We start from the raw sequence: 18973 nt of genomic DNA, 5'->3' as shown, positions 1-18973 counted from the left end.
CTTTCCTCACATATAATGGTGGACATGCACCATAATGATAATTTGGCAGATTATATATATATATATATTATATACACACACCAATCTTAAGGTGCTGTCCAACTTTGGAAAAGCCATCTGCAGTTTTTGCTCCTCATCAGAGCAATCAGGAGCGATAACTTTTAGGAAATATGGGTGCTCAGTAGTATTTTGTACCTACAGGAGATATATATTTCACAGGATCAAGAGCCTAGCACCACCTTTAAGTAATCAAATAATTTGATTTTATTTCACATTTTTACACCTCTCCGTACTATTTCCACATTGGGCAGTGTCAATTCGGACACCTCAACATTTTTGGGGACTTGACATGCACCTATCCCATAACCTACACCCACTTTTGGTGGTGTGACAGACCCCTTTTGTGACATGATGGGCACATAAAGTGCCCAAATCACATATAATATGACCATGAGGCCGGTGGATCCAGGAGCATTCCCCTGTATCCTGATATTTGCCTGGTCTTCCTTGACGCCAGGGGGTTTCCAGTTCTTTTGAGGGACTCACAGAAGTCCCCGAGGAGTTGACATTTATGTCTGTTGCCACAGTAGTAGTGGTTATGTGATCACTGGTGGTAGGATGGTGGTAACACGTGGTCACCACAGACCTCAAGGATTCTAGAACAAACTCTCAGAACGGTAATTGAGTCTATCGCAGCACGTATCGTCGTGGTTGTCCGCCTGGTATTGGAATTGCTATGGTTACAGTTGCTGTGCATACAGATAAAGGCCCCAAGGGATTTCTCTAGTAATAGCCTGTTATGGTGTATTAGTGGGACGCAGGTGTACCCATCCACCCGAACATGTGCACTGCAAGCAACGGGACGTGTACGGTTGATTGTGGCCTGTTTGACACCGACATGTGAAGAACCAATGCCCATAGCAAATGACCACCCGGGCCACAAAGCCAGCCAGGAGCAGGGCCCTATCCTTTATGTGCAGGACGCAGGGACCAAGGCCAATAGAAAGTAAGACACCATTTGTGTAGATGGCTCAGAAATTTTGTTAAACAGACTCTATCAACATATTTTTTCCCACTAAAGCACCAGTCCTCTTGGGTAGGGTATGAAATGTCCTTTCTAGAATTCCCTCTTTTTTATGTGAAATAGTCATATTTTAGATGAGATGAGTCAAGTTTAGAGGCTGCAGGGGGTGGGGGGCATCATTTCAGATGCACCAGTCTTGGTCTCTATATCACCTAGCATCATGGTGTCATATTAAAGATAAGAATTTCATCTCTCAGATTACATAAGGCTTATGTTTCTGATCACAGATACAGCCAGTTAGAAAAAGGCAGGAACTCAATCTTTACCTGCAGTTATTTATCTTCATTCCCAACTATGTCTGTAACTGCCTGTTTCTGTAGATCACAGAGTAAATTATGTTTCTAGATGCTATAGAATAAAAGATAGGGCCACTGGTGTGCCACTATCCTGAGCGGTCTTTCCATTTGTTGGCCTTAAATACTTTATTTGAGCCCCTCCCAAATTTCGTATGAGTTCTTCAGGATGCTATAAGTCACAAGCACGCTCTCTCCACTGCTCTGAATGTGTACAATGGGGTCCCCCCCTTGATATAACTGTGTTTGAGGCCCCAGGAATACTAAATCCTCCCGGCCAATAGGAGTCTTCTGTATACAATGGGCATTGTTTGTCTGGCTTGTGGTGCGTCCTGGCAGTGCCGGCCTCATCTACATGGCAGACGCGGCCTGTAGTAAAGCAATACGTCTTGAGGAGCAGGCAGCCTCCACCCCGGTTCTGGATTCTTCTGTTTGTATAGCGGTTTCTAGTGGTAACCAGACATGGGGTTTCTGTCCCGCATGTGACTCACACACACAGCAGTGTTTTCTGTGCGGAGCTGGCACACAGTCGTCTCTGCTGTGTATCGGGAAGGCCACACCCTGGCATCTATGCGGTGACAGTGGATGGAAGTTGTTTGGGCACAGTGTATGGGCAAAATGTGTCACACTAGACTGGCACATGTCTGAGGAATATCTGAATATACCAAATTACAGATTTATCTATATGACTACTGTGCCAGCCAGGGCATTAGGGGCACGTCAAAGCTAGAACGTGCCCATGTACAATGTGTCCTTAGCTACTCCTATCATCCCCCTGGTGATGAAGCCTAAAACTATAGGTACAAGTAGTTTTCTGTGATAGTGATTCTCTGTCTTGACCTTTGTGTTCCTGACCCCAACTCTGACCTGTGACCCGATCTCACCTGTACCCAGATCGTGTTTTGTTTCGCCTGCTCTGACCTTGACCTGTCTGAGACTATCCCTAGCTTTATGCATTGTACACCAATAATAACCCGTCTACATTGTGCTGATTTTTCTGCGATGAAGTCTCTTCTATGTTTTGACCCCAACGTCAATTTTGACCACTCATTCTGGCTCAATGTGACCTCTACTCAGATTCTGTTCAGTTTTGCATGTCATGTCCTTAGCCTGTCTATGACTATTTTTGCTTGACCCCCTCCCAATTCATGACTAGAGATGAATGGACCTGATTGTCAGGCTCAGTTTTGGTTTTTGGGTTCTGCCACCTTTGCCAGACCTATTGTTGGATTGTGGAACCCCTGGCATCAGTGTTCCGAATTGACTGTTCGGCGGACTGTATACTGTGTGTAGGAGGAATGGAAAACTAATGGCTCAACATAGAGTTAAAAAATAAACAGAACTGTAATTTCATAAGGAATGTAAGTATTTACTTAGAAATGTCCGGAATGGTGAGAGGTCCTCTTTAAGGTCCTTTTCCGTGACAGAAAGTGCTTTGCATACACAATCAGTTAGCAATCAGTGTGAATAGAGCTGCCATTTTTGTATCGCTGAATGGGGTCTAAGGCGTTACAGCAGCTTCATGACCCTGTAGGTTCTGAATTCACAACCATATGTAATTTTCATCTGTTTATTAAAAAATATATCTAAAAAAAACAAATAGGCAACTTTGTATTTGCTTGTAGTTAAAAATATCCAGTCATATTTAATATTGACCCTGGACTGTCCAATTTGTCTCCATAGTAACAGACTACAAACAGATGCTGTAGTCATATTCTATCTCTCCTAAACTACCAGAATTGTAAGCTATAAGTGTGGGGTATATAGGATGAGGCCAGCAGCTTGTACATTGGTAAAGGGACATAGAGATGAGAATATTTCTTAAACTTCTACATCTTTCCTTTCAGAGCGATCGACTCCTCATTAAAGGAGGTAAAATCGTCAATGATGACCAGTCATTCCACGCGGACATTTACATGGAGGATGGGCTCATTAAGTAAGTATAGCGGGGTCAACAGGGACCCCTACAGGTAGGGGGTGTGCTAGGACAATGTCAGTCATGTATAGATTGTATAAAGCCCCCTATATATAGATTATATATAGATCTACTCCACCTTCTCCCCAGCGTGTCCCACCATGTCTCCTCCTCTAGATGTCCCCATAGATCTTCCTGATTCTGATACTTTGCTCTGGACTCTCTTACAGGCAGATTGGTGAAAATCTTATTGTTCCGGGTGGTGTGAAGACCATCGAGGCCCATGGCAGGATGGTCATACCAGGGGGCATTGATGTCCACACCTGCTTCCAGAAACCATGCAACGGGATGGTGTCAGCCGATGACTTCTTCCAGGGAACCAAAGCTGCTTTGGCCGGTGGCACCACCATGATCAGTGAGTGGGAGTTTGTGACTTTTTGGATTAAAAAATATTTTAGTTTATGGGTCCCCTTATGTATCCAAATGTATAGAATAATTGTATAGTCTCTTTACCACTTATTTTCAATAACTCCTACAGGACCCCAATAGTAGTAATATTTGTAGAACCGTTAGAGCAGTGACATCCACCTATCATTGACCCTAATAACAATGACCCCGAACAGACCCTATAAACATAACATTCACTGGACTCCCGTAACAGTGAAGGCCCCACTAGACCCATTAAACAGACACATAACATTGATGTACATGGAAGTCCCATATTGGCAACATCTGTATGAGCCCTATAACCTAACAATCATGTCTAGTGGAGCCCTATAACATAGCCGTCATGTTCATTGTGGCCCCAAAACATAACACCGGTCCATTAAGTCCAACTATAGGTTGAACTTGATGGACCTGCGACTTTTTCTAGCCTTATCATTGTTAATACATTGATACTATGTCTGCACAAGCCTCACAATATAAAAATCACATAACAAACATGCCCCACAACATAACGATTACATAAGGGTCATTTTCATTGAAACCCCATAAGATCATGGTTGTGTCTGCGGGAACCCCACAACATAGCGGCCGTGTTTGTTAGAACTCCATAATGTACTGGTTGTGTCTGCGGGAACCCCACAACTTAGCGGTAGTGTCTACGAGAACCCCAAAATGTAGCGGCCGTGTCTATGGTATGCCCGACAACGTAGCCGTCATGTCTATGGGATCCCCGTAAACTAGCGGGCGTGTCTATGGGATCCCCGTAAACTAGCGGGCGTGTCTATGGGATCCCCGTAAACTAGCGGGCGTGTCTATGGGATCCCCGTAAACTAGCGGGCGTGTCTATGGGATCCCCGTAAACTAGCGGGCGTGTCTATGGGATCCCCGTAAACTAGCGGGCGTGTCTATGGGATCCCCGTAAACTAGCGGGCGTGTCTATGGGATCCCCGTAAACTAGCGGGCGTGTCTATGGGATCCCCGTAAACTAGCGGGCGTGTCTATGGGATCCCCGTAAACTAGCGGGCGTGTCTATGGGATCCCCGTAAACTAGCGGGCGTGTCTATGGGATCCCCGTAAACTAGCGGGCGTGTCTATGGGATCCCCGTAAACTAGCGGGCGTGTCTATGGGATCCCCGTAAACTAGCGGGCGTGTCTATGGGATCCCCGTAAACTAGCGGGCGTGTCTATGGGATCCCCGTAAACTAGCGGGCGTGTCTATGGGATCCCCGTAAACTAGCGGGCGTGTCTATGGGATCCCCGTAAACTAGCGGGCGTGTCTATGGGATCCCCGTAAACTAGCGGGCGTGTCTATGGGATCCCCGTAAACTAGCGGGCGTGTCTATGGGATCCCCGTAAACTAGCGGGCGTGTCTATGGGATCCCCGTAAACTAGCGGGCGTGTCTATGGGATCCCCGTAAACTAGCGGGCGTGTCTATGGGATCCCCGTAAACTAGCGGGCGTGTCTATGGGATCCCCGTAATGTAACATAATGATCACATTGCAATCAAGCCTACAGGAGCCCAATAACATAATGGTCATGTCTATCGGAACTCCATAACATGATGGTCACATAATGCTTATGTTTATTGGAGCCCCATAACATGATGGTCACTTAGCGGTCATGCCATTGGCAGCCCAGTAACATTATTATCACATGACATCCCCCTTAAGTAATGTCCTATATTCTTATAAGATATGTAATGTCAGTGTTACTGGAGGTCATTGTATTAAAGTGGTGACCTCCCAAAAGATAATGGCCATATTGACCATATGGCCATCGATATTCACAGTTATAAGAATATACAGTGTATAATAACTAGGTATAATCTATTGTATTACCATTGCTGTCAGTGAATGGAGTCCGGTGCTGTTCACCTTCCTGGGTTATTGTCTGGCTCTTTTAGGGATTGTAGAATCCGTGTCTAACCTGTATTTTCTGTCCCCTGATAGTTGACCACGTGGTGGCTGAGCCTGGCACCAGTCTGGTTAGTGCTTTTGACCAGTGGCGAGAGTGGGCAGATAGCAAAACCTGCTGCGACTTCTCCCTGCACGTGGACATCACTGAGTGGCACAAGGGGGTCCAGGAGGAAATGGAGGCTCTGGTGAAAGACCACGGTAAGTCCTGGGGGGCAAACAATAGTAAAGGGAGAGATGCCACCACAGAACCGTGCCAACTATGAAAACCCTGCTTTGTGTAAGCTAGTCTGTGGGCACTGCCGGGGCAATCACTCACTGATAAGGAATACAAAGGGTTAAGCATATTGGTTATGCTGACAGGCAGGGCAGCTCTGCAGACAGGGGACTGAGCCCACCCTCCTGTCACACCAGGTTTATAAGACAACCCCCCCTCCCTCACCCCCCCCCCCCCCCGGACCTTCCACCAATCCACATCTGTTACCAGGTGCTGCCTGATGTCTTCCCCCAGCGACAGTCCACCACTGGTCCAAACTTTGGCCAATCACAGAGCGTCACTGAACAAGACACCAAGCTCACAAAAAAGAGCGGGAAATTACCTCAGGAGGGAGAGAGCAATATGTAAATAATACCATGGCCCCTCCTAAGAAGTGCATGGGGCACAACTGCAATACCAAACACAACCTGTGGACAAGGGTGGCGCTATATATGTGTTGACATAGACTGGTGACACTGTAACAGCACCAAATATTGTGTCGCCGGTCTCTTACCCATGAAGCATCCGCTGTGTATTAATGTTGGATCCTCACTCCCTGCAGGCGTTAACTCCTTCCTGGTGTACATGGCGTACAAGGACCAGTACCAGCTCACAGACTCGCAGGTAAGCTGCTGGGGGTCATGTATCGGCAGCATAGGGGGTGGCGCACCAGGGGCTGTGTTGCGCTCGCTCTGGGTGTGGAGTGAGAATGAGCGGCTCCGGCCACATAGCCGACATTCCTGTGACACCGCCTGGACGCCGACCTCTGCCCGCCGCCGCTCCTCACGCTGCACTATGGAATATTTCCACCGATGTTCATTATCATATTTCATTAAAGGGGAGGTGTGAGATCAGAGAAAGGTAAGGTCTGCATCTCTCCCCTAAAACAGCGCCACACTTGGCTGCGCCTGGTATTACAGCTCAGCCGCAGTCACTTGTGTTCTGTAATAAGTTGTAAAGGAAATCTACCATCATGATAAATCAGGGAGATTACTCCTAGATCCAGACATCGTGACTGTGGTAATCCTCTTATGTGTGTTATCCATGGCCTCCCTCCTAATATCAACTTTTATAATTATGCTAATGAGCAAGAAGGGCTCTGGGGGAGTAGCACCAGAGCCCTTTCATTACTGTAGTTCACAGGCTGTTACACTGTCTCACCCTCCCCTGCTCTCTCAGTACTTTCCTCTCCTTCTTCCTCTCGCACAGTGGAAGGGGGGGGGGGGGTACTCCGGCACAGTGTAACAGCCGGTGAAGCTGCAGCATTAATAGGCTCTCGTAACACCCCCTGGAGCTCTGAAGTGTCATTAGCATAAGTTGATTTTAGAATGAAGAAGGGCATGGATAACAAATATAAGAAGACTACTAACCATGGATAGTTGCTAGATCGGCACCAATCTGGCAATATGTCCGTGTTTGGCGGGTGAACCCGAACCTGGACCTCGGGTCCACTCATCTCTTATCTTGACCCCTACAATCTCCACCAGTCATGAGAATGGGCATCTCTTGTACCCCCAAATAAATGGGGTGGCGCCTATCCATTGACTTCTGATGGACTTCTTGAGATATTGTAGCGTTGTCCAACAGCCCCATAGAAGTGAATGAGCGCCTCTGCATGCTTTAGCATGAGTTCCATTCATTTGGGGTACAAGTTACACCAATTCTCATGATCACTGACCCTTGATTCAGGGGATTAAAGGAAACTTGGTAGAGTCCTAATATTTCAGTGTTTATAATGGAGTCTAAAATCTTTGTTTTCAAACTACTGCAACACTACCAGGCATTGTGATATGGTCTATTGTTAGGCCTGCTCTGTTTGTCTAACCACTTTGGTGCCACTGTTGTTATAGACTGTGGGATCTGAGAGGTTACACAGCTATGATCAGTGTTGCAGAGGTTTCTCTGTATAACCACTGCACAAGGGGTTAAAAGAGGAGGGTCTCTGTGGTGAGCACAGCTGATAGCTTTAGGTGCCAGGAGGGGGCGCCATTTAATCACCTTATCCTCAAGGGAATTTGTAATGAGAATGGATTGATCTTGTAGGAGAGGGGTACAGAAGTTGAGTCGATCTTAACCCCTTCCCGCGCTGGGTCCGGGTGCATGGAGAAGGCTCGCGGGCCGAACCGTCTCCATAGCCGGTAATTCTTTGCTGTGATCACCGCATGGGCGCCGCCATCTTGCCGCGGATCATCGCTCCCCGATGACGTCACGGGGAGCGGTGATCCGTTGCCATGACAGCTTCGGGTCCCGAAGCTGTCTCGTTTTAACCCATTCATTACAATGTGCTATCAGCACATTTTAATGAATGAGGAGTAAAATCCCCATATACTGCCATATTGCAGTATGGCAGTATATGGTAGGATCGATCAGACAACCTTGGGTTAAAGTACCCTAGGGAGTCTGAAAAATAGTAAAAGTAAAAAAAAAAAAATTATAATAAAAAAACCTAAAAATTCAAATCACCCCCTTTTCCCTAGAACTGATATTAATAAACAGTAAAAATCCTAAACACATTAGGTATCGGCGCGTCCGAAAATGTCCGATCTTTCAAAATATAATAACGGTTTTTCGCTGCGTTTAACCCCGTAACGGAAAATAGCGTCCAAAGTAAAAAATGACATTTTTTTGCCATTTTGGAAAATATAAAAAAATGTATAAAAAGTGATCAAAAGGTCGCACAGTCCTAAAAATGATAGCAATGAAAACGCCATCAAAAGTCGCAAAAAATGACACCATCCACAGCTCCGTACACCAAAGTTTGAAAAAGTTATTGCTGCCAGAAGATGGCAAAATAAAAAAAAAAATTTTTGTACAGGAGGTTTTAATTTTTTTAAATGTATGAAAACATTATAAAACCTATACAAATTTGGTATCCACATAATCGTAGCAACCGAAAGAATAAAGTAGACATGTCATTTGGGGCACACAGTGAAAGCTGTTAAATCCAAGCCCACAAGAAAACGTCGCAAATGTGTTTTTTCACCATCTTCACTGCATTTGGAATTTTTTTCCCGCTTCCCAGTACGCACCATGGAATATTAAATACCGTCACTACGAAGTGCAATTTGTTACGCAGAAAATAAGCCATAACAGAGCTCTTTACGTGGAGAAATAAAAAGTTATAGATTTTTGAAGGTGGGGAGTGAAAAATGGAAGTGAAAAAACTAAAAAAGGCCAAGTCGTTAAGGGGTTAAAGACCCCTGTAAGTAGGATGAAGCGCGATCCTTTTATTTTTTTTCTCTTATTTTGAGGCGGATATCCTCAGTTCTGTAAACCTCTGTGTAAGCCAGGCCTATGACGCAGTATTATGTATGTGTACAAACCCTCTGCTGATATCTTATATTTATATACTATTTGTTTTTCCCCTCAGATCTACGAGGTGTTCAGCACCATCCGAGACATCGGCGCCATCGGACAGGTACACGCCGAGAACGGTGACGTCATAGCCGAGGTAAGACGTTGCTTCCCTCTGAGGACACTTTAATAAAATCTATAATCCTCTAAGGGGTATTCCAGTGACCACAGTGACTTCCAATGCACTTGGCAATTGTTTGGGGTCATGAGAAACAGGACCTATCCAGCACCGCTGTTCTATTAATCTATGGCACTGATGGAGATGCACAAAAAGTGGCTTCTTCCAACAGTGCCATTGTCAATTTGACCTGCACTCATCAGCGAGTTATTACCTATCCTTAGGATGAGTGGTGAGATGATTAACGTTCGATCATTAGGTATCTGACCGCTGAGATTCTCCATCATCAAAAGAATTGAGGTCCCAGTTGGCCAAAGGTGTAAGCTCATCGCTCCACTCATTTTTACAGGATTGCTGAGACGATGATAGCCTCTAGTCCAGTGATGGGCAACTTTTTGAGCTTGGCGTGTCAAAATTCACCAAAAAAACGAGCATAACTCGGGTGGTGTGTCACCTCTAGAAAAAAAACTATGGTGTCCTCGTAATTGTATCGACCCATCGAATAAAGATAACATGATTATTAGGCTTTACGGTGAACAACAAAAAAGAAAAAGTAAAAAATCCAGTCCCAAATTGATGCTTTTCTACTCCTGCCCTAAAAAATAGTTCCTACATTTTCAACAATAGGAGATACAAACCCCAAAATGGTAACACTGGAAAAAGCATCTCATCCCGCAAAAAAAATGCAGTCACATGGCCCCAATAACGCAAATGCAAAAATTTTATAGCCTACAAAAGAGGCCAATGAGGAAACTAAAATCCTGGCAGCTGCAGGGCGCTCCTTCCCTTCTGCGCCTTGCTGTGCGCCCATAAAACAAGTAACGGCCACATGTGGGGGGTCTCTGCACTCGGGAGAAATTGCAGAACAAATTGTATGGTGGGTTTTCTCTTTTTATCTATTGGAAATGTGTGCATTTTAGCCTAAATGAACGTATAACTGACACAATTTTACCCCCCCACATTAACCCCCTCTAACGCCCTTAGGCTACATTCACACGATGTATGCCCGCCATACCGATGACCGCTGCTCACCCCCGCCCCTCTCCATAGGAAGATACAGCGCACGGCGCCATATCACGGGAAAAGATAGGACGTGTCCTATCTTTTCCCGGGCTACGGAGCGGTACGGTGCCGCACATGTGCTGCACCGTACCGCTCACGTACAGGGCCGTGAGCCCATAGAAGTGTATGGGGGACGTATAGCGGCCGTATATACGTCCCCCATACATGTGTGTGAATGTAGCCTTAGTCAGAGACAGGACTGGCAGTGCTCAATTCCTCAGTTGAGATCCCCCCCCCCCCCAACAAATAACAAAAAAGCAGTGTTTTAACTCGTTTTAAGGACATTTGTGTCCTGAGAAGTGCCCCCCCCCACCCAAAGCAGTGTACATCACATCACAGCACAGCACAGCCTGGTAGAGAACTCAGTAAATTAACTCACACAGGCTCCAACGACACCTCAGGCCTTGATTACTCCTTGTGTGCAGATGTTTCCGCGCAGGCACAGCACAGGCCGCCGGGGATGCTCTGTCTCCACACTCTGACGTCAGTGCGCGGCCTCCGCAGAGTAGGATAGAAGAACAGGAGCAGGCTGTATCACCGACCGCCCACCCGCCCAGCTGAACGCCCGCCCGGCCGGCCGACTGCCCGCAGGCACCGGAGACCGACAGCCACGCCAGTCCGCCTCTGCAATTTTTCTCTGGCGGCCGCGTGTCAGTGAAAATGTCAGTGCTGACACGCGTGTCATAGGTTCGCCATCACTGCTCTAGTCACATAGACATATCGGGGTTGCCCATCAATTCTCCGGGCACATGGGGCACTCATGAACCTCACTTCCTGTAGTCGTCCTCATCTCTGTCAGTTCTTGGGGTTTCTGCAGCTATAGGACAGCAAAATCAACACTGCCATCTAATGGTGGAAATTACACAATTCATGTAGTTAATATTTTATTTAACAGGATTTTTTTTTCAAAGTAAATTCGCAAGAGGCTACATTTTTTATTTCCATTGAAATTTTAGTATTTAGTTTGAGGATACAGATACAGCAAAGCTGATTCTGGCACCGTGGTTATATTATATGTACTGTGTTTTCTTCCATTAGGATTGAAAGTGACTTAGAGTTGGCTAATTCAGCCTATATCTGTATTCATTTCACAGTGCAAGTATTTGTAGTTTATATGTGTCTTATATGTATTCTAGGAACAACAGAGGATCTTAGAACAAGGAATCACCGGCCCTGAGGGACATGTCTTGAGCAGACCAGAAGAAGTGAGTTTGGTGGAAAATTACACTGTCTTCCCAACAGGCCAAGTCAGAGCAGTCTCCAGCTGCCCATGTGATGCTCTACTGATGCATCATCAATAACATATAAGGCATCACCGAGGAAGAAAAATGTAACATGATGGGATATGATAAGAGAAGACAGGAGACCACGCTTGTGTTTGGGTCTCCTGTTCTGAATAGGGAGCCTATTCTAACTACTCTGAAATTAATATGGATTTTCCATGCATAATTTGATATATCTCACATTCATAATATACTAGTAATAATGGCCAAGATCTCCTCCATGTAGTTGAGGTAATTAATCCTGTGATCCATTATCCATTGTAATATTACTCCTAATAGCTTGCTTAACCTAACCAATATAGTCATTGCAGCATCACCAATTGTTGCCATCTGTTTGGGGTCATGGAAAACTCCATCTCTAACCTCTTCACTGCCCAGAAAATAGCAGCCGGGGCATCTAAGTGGTTGCGGAGGGGGGAAGGACTTAATTTGTCACCTCATAGGGCTCCACATAGCACAATGATTATAGCTCTAGTAATTGTATATAGCAATGCTCCCAATATATCTGATCATTGTCCTCCCTGTATAGGTAGAGGCAGAAGCTGTTAATCGTGCCATCACCATCGCCAACCAGACCAACTGCCCGCTCTATGTGACCAAGGTGATGAGTAAGAGTTCTGCTGAAGTCATCGCACAGTCCAGGAAAAAAGGTTGGTCCTGATCACACACAGTAATTGACAGTGAGAGTGCTGATTACTCCGCCCATACACACAGTGATTGGCAGTAATAGTCCTGCTTACACCGCCCACACAGTGATTGACAGGGATAGTCCTGCTTACACCGCCCACACAGTGATTGACAGGGATAGTCCTGCTTACACCGCCCACACAGTGATTGACAGGGATAGTCCTGCTTACACCGCCCACACAGTGATTGACAGGGATAGTCCTGCTTACACCGCCCACACAGTGATTGACAGGGATAGTCCTGCTTACACCGCCCACACAGTGATTGACAGGGATAGTCCTGCTTACTCTGCCCACACACAGTGATTGACTGTGAGAGTCCTGATTCCGTATCCTCTTCCCGTTTGCAGGTGCGGTTGTCTATGGTGAGCCTATTACTGCAAGCTTGGGCACTGATGGTTCTCACTACTGGAGCAAAAACTGGGCAAAAGCTGCAGCTTTTGTCACATCTCCTCCTCTGAGCCCTGATCCTAGTTCTCCAGATTTTCTCAACTCTCTGCTTGCCTGGTGAGTGCTATCTCATCTATGACCTTCATATGAAATTGAATTGGGTTCTCCGAAAGCCTGACTGCAAGGTGATGGGGGCTCTTAATTTAGCGATAAACTAGGAAAATTTACAGTCATTGGACCTGGAGTGGTCTTAGGTAATATCCCTGGAGATCCGTGTGATCCTTCCTTCTTCCTGAGAAAAATAGATTCCTATTCCGGGCTTGTAGCTTCTCCCTCACACTGTTGTGCTCTCTGCATTGGCCATGTAAAGCTCCAAGCAGTTTGTGCATTGGCTTGGAATTCTGTGTAATTATATCTCTGTTGTTTGAAGTAGCCGAAGGACTTGTAGTATTTGGGGACGAGTCCTCACACTGCTGAGCTCTTAATGCTCTGCATTCCCACCGTTCTGCTGTATACACCGCTCTCTCTTGAGATCTGTGTAATCAGGCCTTTGTGTATGTTGCTGGTAGCAGCAGGACTGTGAAAAATGGATTAATATTTCTGGATTTTAGCTTCTGCAAGTGCACAGAAGGCAGGTCCTCACACTGCTGTGGGCAAAGCTGAGGAAGGCTTCTGGTTGGATACTACAGCTTCCATTTAGAGCAGAGGGAGGGGCCGGGGACCATCTCAGAGTAGAGGGCTAAGAGCACAGCAGTGTAAGGACACACCCCCTTTGCATCAGTACATTATTTTTCACATTTGTTGCATTTACGTGTATATATACAGCACTTTTATATATGACTGGTCCATGAATGGCCACAAGGATTAAGGGGTATCAATAAGATGGTTATTTGCGGGTTTTGGAGACTAATTCTTGTTCTACCTTTTCCAGTGGTGACCTGCAGGTTTGTGGGAGTGCACATTGCACTTTTAACACGGCTCAGAAAGCTGTTGGAAAAGACAATTTTACACTAATTCCAGAGGGGACCAATGGAGCAGAGGAGAGAATGAGCATTGTATGGGACCGAGCTGTGGTGGGTATATGGAGCCCGAGAGGGGTCGGTGTATTGCTTGCTGCAAAGCGGGAAACACGTGGGATAAACATACTGATAGACCTGCAAAACTTGTGGTGGGGAGATCCATCGGATGACTCCTATCTCTTTTATGGCCCAACCCCTTTAAGTGACTATTGTCATCTAAGACACGAAGGACATATACACACTTGCACTTTTTTCTAGAAGAAAGGTCTCACAACTCTTCCCCTGTCTTGCACAGGACTTCTACGGAAGTTACAAATATGTGAGATCCTACCTATCACATTTACTGTGTAAATTGTGGGTCTACCCCTTTATGTTCTACATTCCCGTAAATTGTCTGCGAACTATAAAAGGCTGAAGATTACCAAAATGAGAACAGATTAATTGAAACTGGTTTTTAATATTTCTATGCGGAGATGAATTCACTGTTAAGGTACACGCCTAAATACTGAGGCTGCACCACTGCGTTTCTAGTGACAACTTGTCTGTTTCATATTCTGATATAACTAAACCTTCGTCTTTGTATGTATAGGGATTTAGACCCTCGTATGGTCTCTCTGATAACAGAATATGTAAGTAGTGCAGACTCGGGCTTCGGGCCTGTATCTTTAACCGGAGAGGTCTGGAGACAATAATATAAGATATTAGAATAGGGTTTTTTTTTTTTTTTTTTTAATTCTGTTATGTTACAAGACACTCTTTAAAAAAAAATTTTCTACTAAGTCTTAAAGGGAGCTGAAGGTCTTATTTGGTTGGGTGGGGGTTTTCTAGGGGTAATTCTGAGCTAACACACTGTCGTTGCTTTATATATTTCTAGGTCACTGGAAAAATGGATGAAAATCAGTTTGTTGCGGTCACCAGCACCAACGCTGCCAAAATATTCAACCTGTATCCTAGAAAGGGCCGCATCGCTGTGGGATCCGATGCTGATTTGGTGATCTGGGATCCCGACAGTGTAAGGACCATCTCAGCCAAAACCCACAATAGTGTAAGTTCTTCAGATTTGTACTCCGTCTTGGAAGGAGGCGCGGGGTAGGTGTCGCTCTCCTCCTAAACTGTGACTCTTTCTCATTGTAGTCTGTGGAGTACAATATCTTTGAAGGGATGGAGTGCCGTGGAAGTCCTCTGGTGGTCATCAGTCAAGGAAAGATCGTTCTGGAAGAGGGGACCCTCCACGCTACAGAGGGATCGGGCCGGTACGTTCCCAGGAAGCCGTTCCCAGACTACGTGTACAAGAGGATCAAGGCCCGAAGCAGGGTGAGTGTCCTATCCAGTTTAAGACTGGCCCCACTTACATCATCAAGGTCTTGTAGGACTTCCTCAGTTTTAGGCTTTGGTGCAATGGTTGCGGACTGATAGTCTATACAATGGATTATTAGGTCAGGGAAGATAGATAGTGTGATAAATGGTGACGAACCCCCAGAATTTAGTACATAAAGCTCCACCCACCTATGCAAGATGGGTCCTTACACTAAATTCTACTCTCCTACGCCTGGCACCCACTCAAACCTTTCACTGAACCTTGGCTGCCACCACCTGTACTTTACTTAATAATGTATAATAAGAAGGCAAATAACTATTTTGAAAAAACAAAATAAAGATAACCCTTTAAGATCACTTTACAATTGATATCGGTTACTTTTTCTCTTTGGAAACTTAGCATAACTGTAAAGTTACCTGACAAAAAATAGTTTTGGCACAGCTGGAGAGAGCTTTTCATTATGCTTTTTGCTTCTTTCTATCCTCAGGTATAGAGTTAATAGACATACGAGGCGATCTGTAAAACACTCTCAGCTTTTCCTAAAGTTGTTGGGCATCTCCTGGTTGTGACATCACCTAAGGGCACTGAGACACACCCACCCTCTACTCCTATCCAGCTACAGATTCAGATTCCTATAGCAAAAAATCCAAACAAAGGCAGGGAGAGCAGCCAGGGAGACTAGGTTAAACCCCTGCTTGCAGGCAAACAGCTGCAGGTAACTAATAATTGTAAATTAGGGAATTGCTTATTTTGGCTAAGTGCAGAGTTAGGCAAACATTTTTAGACTTTACAGTTAGGTAGGTGACGGACTGGACCACTAGCGCTGTGGGGGAGTGCATAAATTAAAATACGAGGCTCCCTGAGGCGCTCGGGTGACGAGCAACCCATTGGTTATTTGCTTAATTTTTCTAACTTATATTTCCGCGATCGGGTTGTATAGAGCTATAATAAAGGAAGTCATGAGAAATGATGTTCCTCAGAAACCTCTTATTAGGACACATCTACCATCGCTAAACTAATACTAGATGTCCTTTAAGAGACTTATTAAGTTTTAAAGATTTAATACATTGATGTACAGTGCAGACATAATAAATTACAATTGTCAGATAAAAGGATTACAAAGAATGTACAAACAATATAGACATAATCAGTTGTAAAATAAAAAGGAAGTAAAACAAATAGACCTTACTACTAAAACAGAAGACTTATCCAGCCAGGAGGTTCAGCAGAAGAACTTCTGGAGAATATGTCCAGTGAAAATGGCTTCTACAAAGACTGACCATGAGTGTTTGTGTAACCCAATAATTTATACCTCATGTATTTTGCTTCCCGGCTAGTGATGTCCCTTAAAGAGGGATGTACATGCGCCCCTTAGTGAGGTACATTTTGTAAGTGTATTGTTATAAAAGCTCATAACTTTTCTCTTCACACAAAATTGTTACATTGATGCAACCATCTTCAGTTGACTCAGTACCCCAGTCTTTGTCACCCCAAATGCATAAAATCAGGGGGGGGGTTATGTGATTTAACAGGTTTGCAAATAGATTTAGCCCTAAAATTTGGAAGGAATGTGTAATAATTGTCCCTGACCCCATCCTGTTAGCAAGGCTCATAACTATGGGTTATGTCCAAGTTATTAGGAAATAATATAATCTTCCTTTGTCTTAACTTTACTGTCTTAGTTGCACTTTTGGCAGGAACAAAGTTAGTCCAAGCTCTCCACTTACATGTTAATAAACCTTCCTTTTTGATCCTATGCACAAGACACTTTGGCCTGAAAGTTGCATAAACAATTTTTCTGCATAAACAATTTCTACACTGAGTCCTTTGAACTCAATGTCCCCTGGGGTCGGCAGGCACCAGATCAAGTTTTTTTTTTTACGATAGATCTTTGCCTGGGTCCTGGAGTGTAATTAGGGTTTGCAAATTAGAATTAGGAAAAGGTGGACTACAACAATATGAGATTGTATCATTTCTGTAATATTATCACAAACGGCATTATGTTCTCTGTCCAGCTTGCCGAGCTGCGAGGAGTTCCTCGTGGACTATATGATGGACCAGTCTGTGAAGTGTCTGTGACTCCAAAAGCCGTAACACCTGCATCCTCTGCCAAGACATCTCCTGCCAAACAACCAGCGCAGCCCATAAGGAACCTGCACCAGTCTGGATTCAGTCTGTCCGGTGAGTTTTTGAGAAATTTTCTATGTTTTTTAATAGTCTTCATTAAACATTTGTCTATCGTAGAGTCTGTGTAACCCCTTCACATAGCCGGCTGTGCTGTACACTCCTTATGCTCTGCTCTCTCATTCCCTTCCTAGAGATGGAACATGGAGGTTGTATCTGGTGTACAATAAGCTGCAATACCAGGCACAACCACTATGAAGAGTACAGCATTATTTCCTTCGTTTTATTGTGTCTTGTTCTGTCTTTACAGGGGCACAGATTGACGACAACGTCCCCCGCCGCACTACTCAGCGCATTGTGGCGCCTCCCGGTGGCCGTGCCAACATCACCAGCCTGGGCTAGACCCCACCAAATTCCTTCCTCCTGCCCCAGGATTCCGTTCTTTTTTTCCCAAGATTATTTCCGAAATGATTTACCGATTCCTGGCATATTCTGAAATAGCTCTTGTGGGGGCAGTGACTTTTCTAGGAGGCACAGAGTGTGAACATGGCTCGTACGCACGTGTATGTATGTCTGTAGATGTACGATGCGGTGCCGGCGGTGTCCTCGTCACAGGTATCAGTCGGTATGTTTGCATGTGTGTGGGCAGATTGGGATGAATTAGGGAGCCCCATATGACATGTCCTTCCTAGTGACCTTTCACCCCCCTCTTTGACCTGACACTCCCCTTCCCTCCTCGGTCGTTCTTTTGTACGTAAGTGAAGGGTCTCCGCGTAGTAAACATCTGGGATTTAGGATTATACATCTCTGTGAGAAATTAGTGATTAGAGGAAGACGGTGACATCATGTACTAATGATCGCAGCAGTTTTATACTTTACGGCGACTGTAATCATGGCGACTCCCATCATCACCGTCCTCGACTAGACAAGACTAATCCATCTCAGAAAGACCCTAAGGCTATAGGAGCGCACCCCCCCCCCCCCCCCCGAGAGAGCGGCAGGCGTGTGGGAGTGGGGTGATCAGAGGGGACCCCCGGTACTGACATTGCAGGGTAGATGTTCCATTCAGCCAGTCTTTAACCCTTTGTGGGATTTGTGGTCGTGTTCCTGAGTGCAGGAGATGTTGTGCTTATGCTAATAAATGTGTCTAGAATGAAAAACCCAGTGATCTCTCCCATGTCTTAAATAGCAAAGAGATGAGTCTTGTGTCCCCCTCCTCCCCTTGTAAACACTGTGTTCTTATTTCTTATCACAGGATCCACTAATAAAATGTTGTGCTTTCAATCACGTCTCCGCCACCTTACTCAGATGCCACCGTTGTTCTCTGTTATCAGCCATTCAGATGATTGAGGGGGCTAATGGGGGGGGCTAGTGGGGGGCCAAACCATGACTTTTGTTCAGACTCTCCATTGTCTTCAGGTATTGGGGAAAAGAAAGATGGGACATGTTGTAATTCAGCATGCCCAATCCGTGCTTAACCTGCACTTCATTTACTTATACATATATCGTATACATATATATGATGAGTAACGGGGCGACTGGCAACAAAGGGAATCTAGTGCAGATTGGGTACCTAATGGGCTCTTTCATTCCTCTGTCCTACCAATTACTGGGGGTCCCAATTGTCTGACCCCAGTGATCTTACACTCATCCCCTACTGTGTGGACACAAGTGTGATGTCCTACACATATGTAGACACCTGCTGCCACC

At 45.2% G+C, this 18973-nt stretch overlaps 1 protein-coding gene and 1 long non-coding RNA gene across 4 annotated transcripts in view; one reads left to right on the top strand and one right to left on the bottom strand.

The window, feature by feature from the left end:
• LOC140128039 (uncharacterized) overlaps positions 1-5696 on the bottom strand; it is a 49218-nt gene extending 43522 nt beyond the window's left edge. The window contains exon 1 of the long non-coding RNA XR_011855107.1: positions 5579-5696. This is a non-coding gene — a long non-coding RNA (uncharacterized lncRNA). The remainder of the gene's footprint in view (positions 1-5578) is intronic.
• Positions 1-18547, top strand: part of DPYSL2 (dihydropyrimidinase like 2) — a 50946-nt gene extending 32399 nt beyond the window's left edge. For all 3 annotated transcript variants that reach the window (XM_072149389.1, XM_072149391.1, XM_072149390.1), the window contains exons 2-14: positions 3225-3313; positions 3523-3707; positions 5690-5854; positions 6472-6533; positions 9280-9360; positions 11580-11648; positions 12256-12376; positions 12763-12919; positions 13734-13875; positions 14696-14866; positions 14956-15135; positions 17155-17320; positions 17574-18547. In XM_072149389.1, the coding sequence (XP_072005490.1) occupies positions 3225-3313; positions 3523-3707; positions 5690-5854; positions 6472-6533; positions 9280-9360; positions 11580-11648; positions 12256-12376; positions 12763-12919; positions 13734-13875; positions 14696-14866; positions 14956-15135; positions 17155-17320; positions 17574-17665 (1680 nt within the window). In that variant the 3' untranslated portion in view covers positions 17666-18547. The remainder of the gene's footprint in view (positions 1-3224; positions 3314-3522; positions 3708-5689; positions 5855-6471; positions 6534-9279; positions 9361-11579; positions 11649-12255; positions 12377-12762; positions 12920-13733; positions 13876-14695; positions 14867-14955; positions 15136-17154; positions 17321-17573) is intronic.
• Positions 18548-18973: the final 426 nt, after the last annotated feature.

Source organism: Engystomops pustulosus, chromosome 4 (genome assembly GCF_040894005.1).
Source record: "Engystomops pustulosus chromosome 4, aEngPut4.maternal, whole genome shotgun sequence".
Taxonomy (NCBI): Eukaryota; Metazoa; Chordata; class Amphibia; order Anura; family Leptodactylidae; genus Engystomops; species Engystomops pustulosus.
Note: the sequence above shows the minus strand (reverse complement) of the source record. Positions and strands in the feature narration are given on the sequence as shown.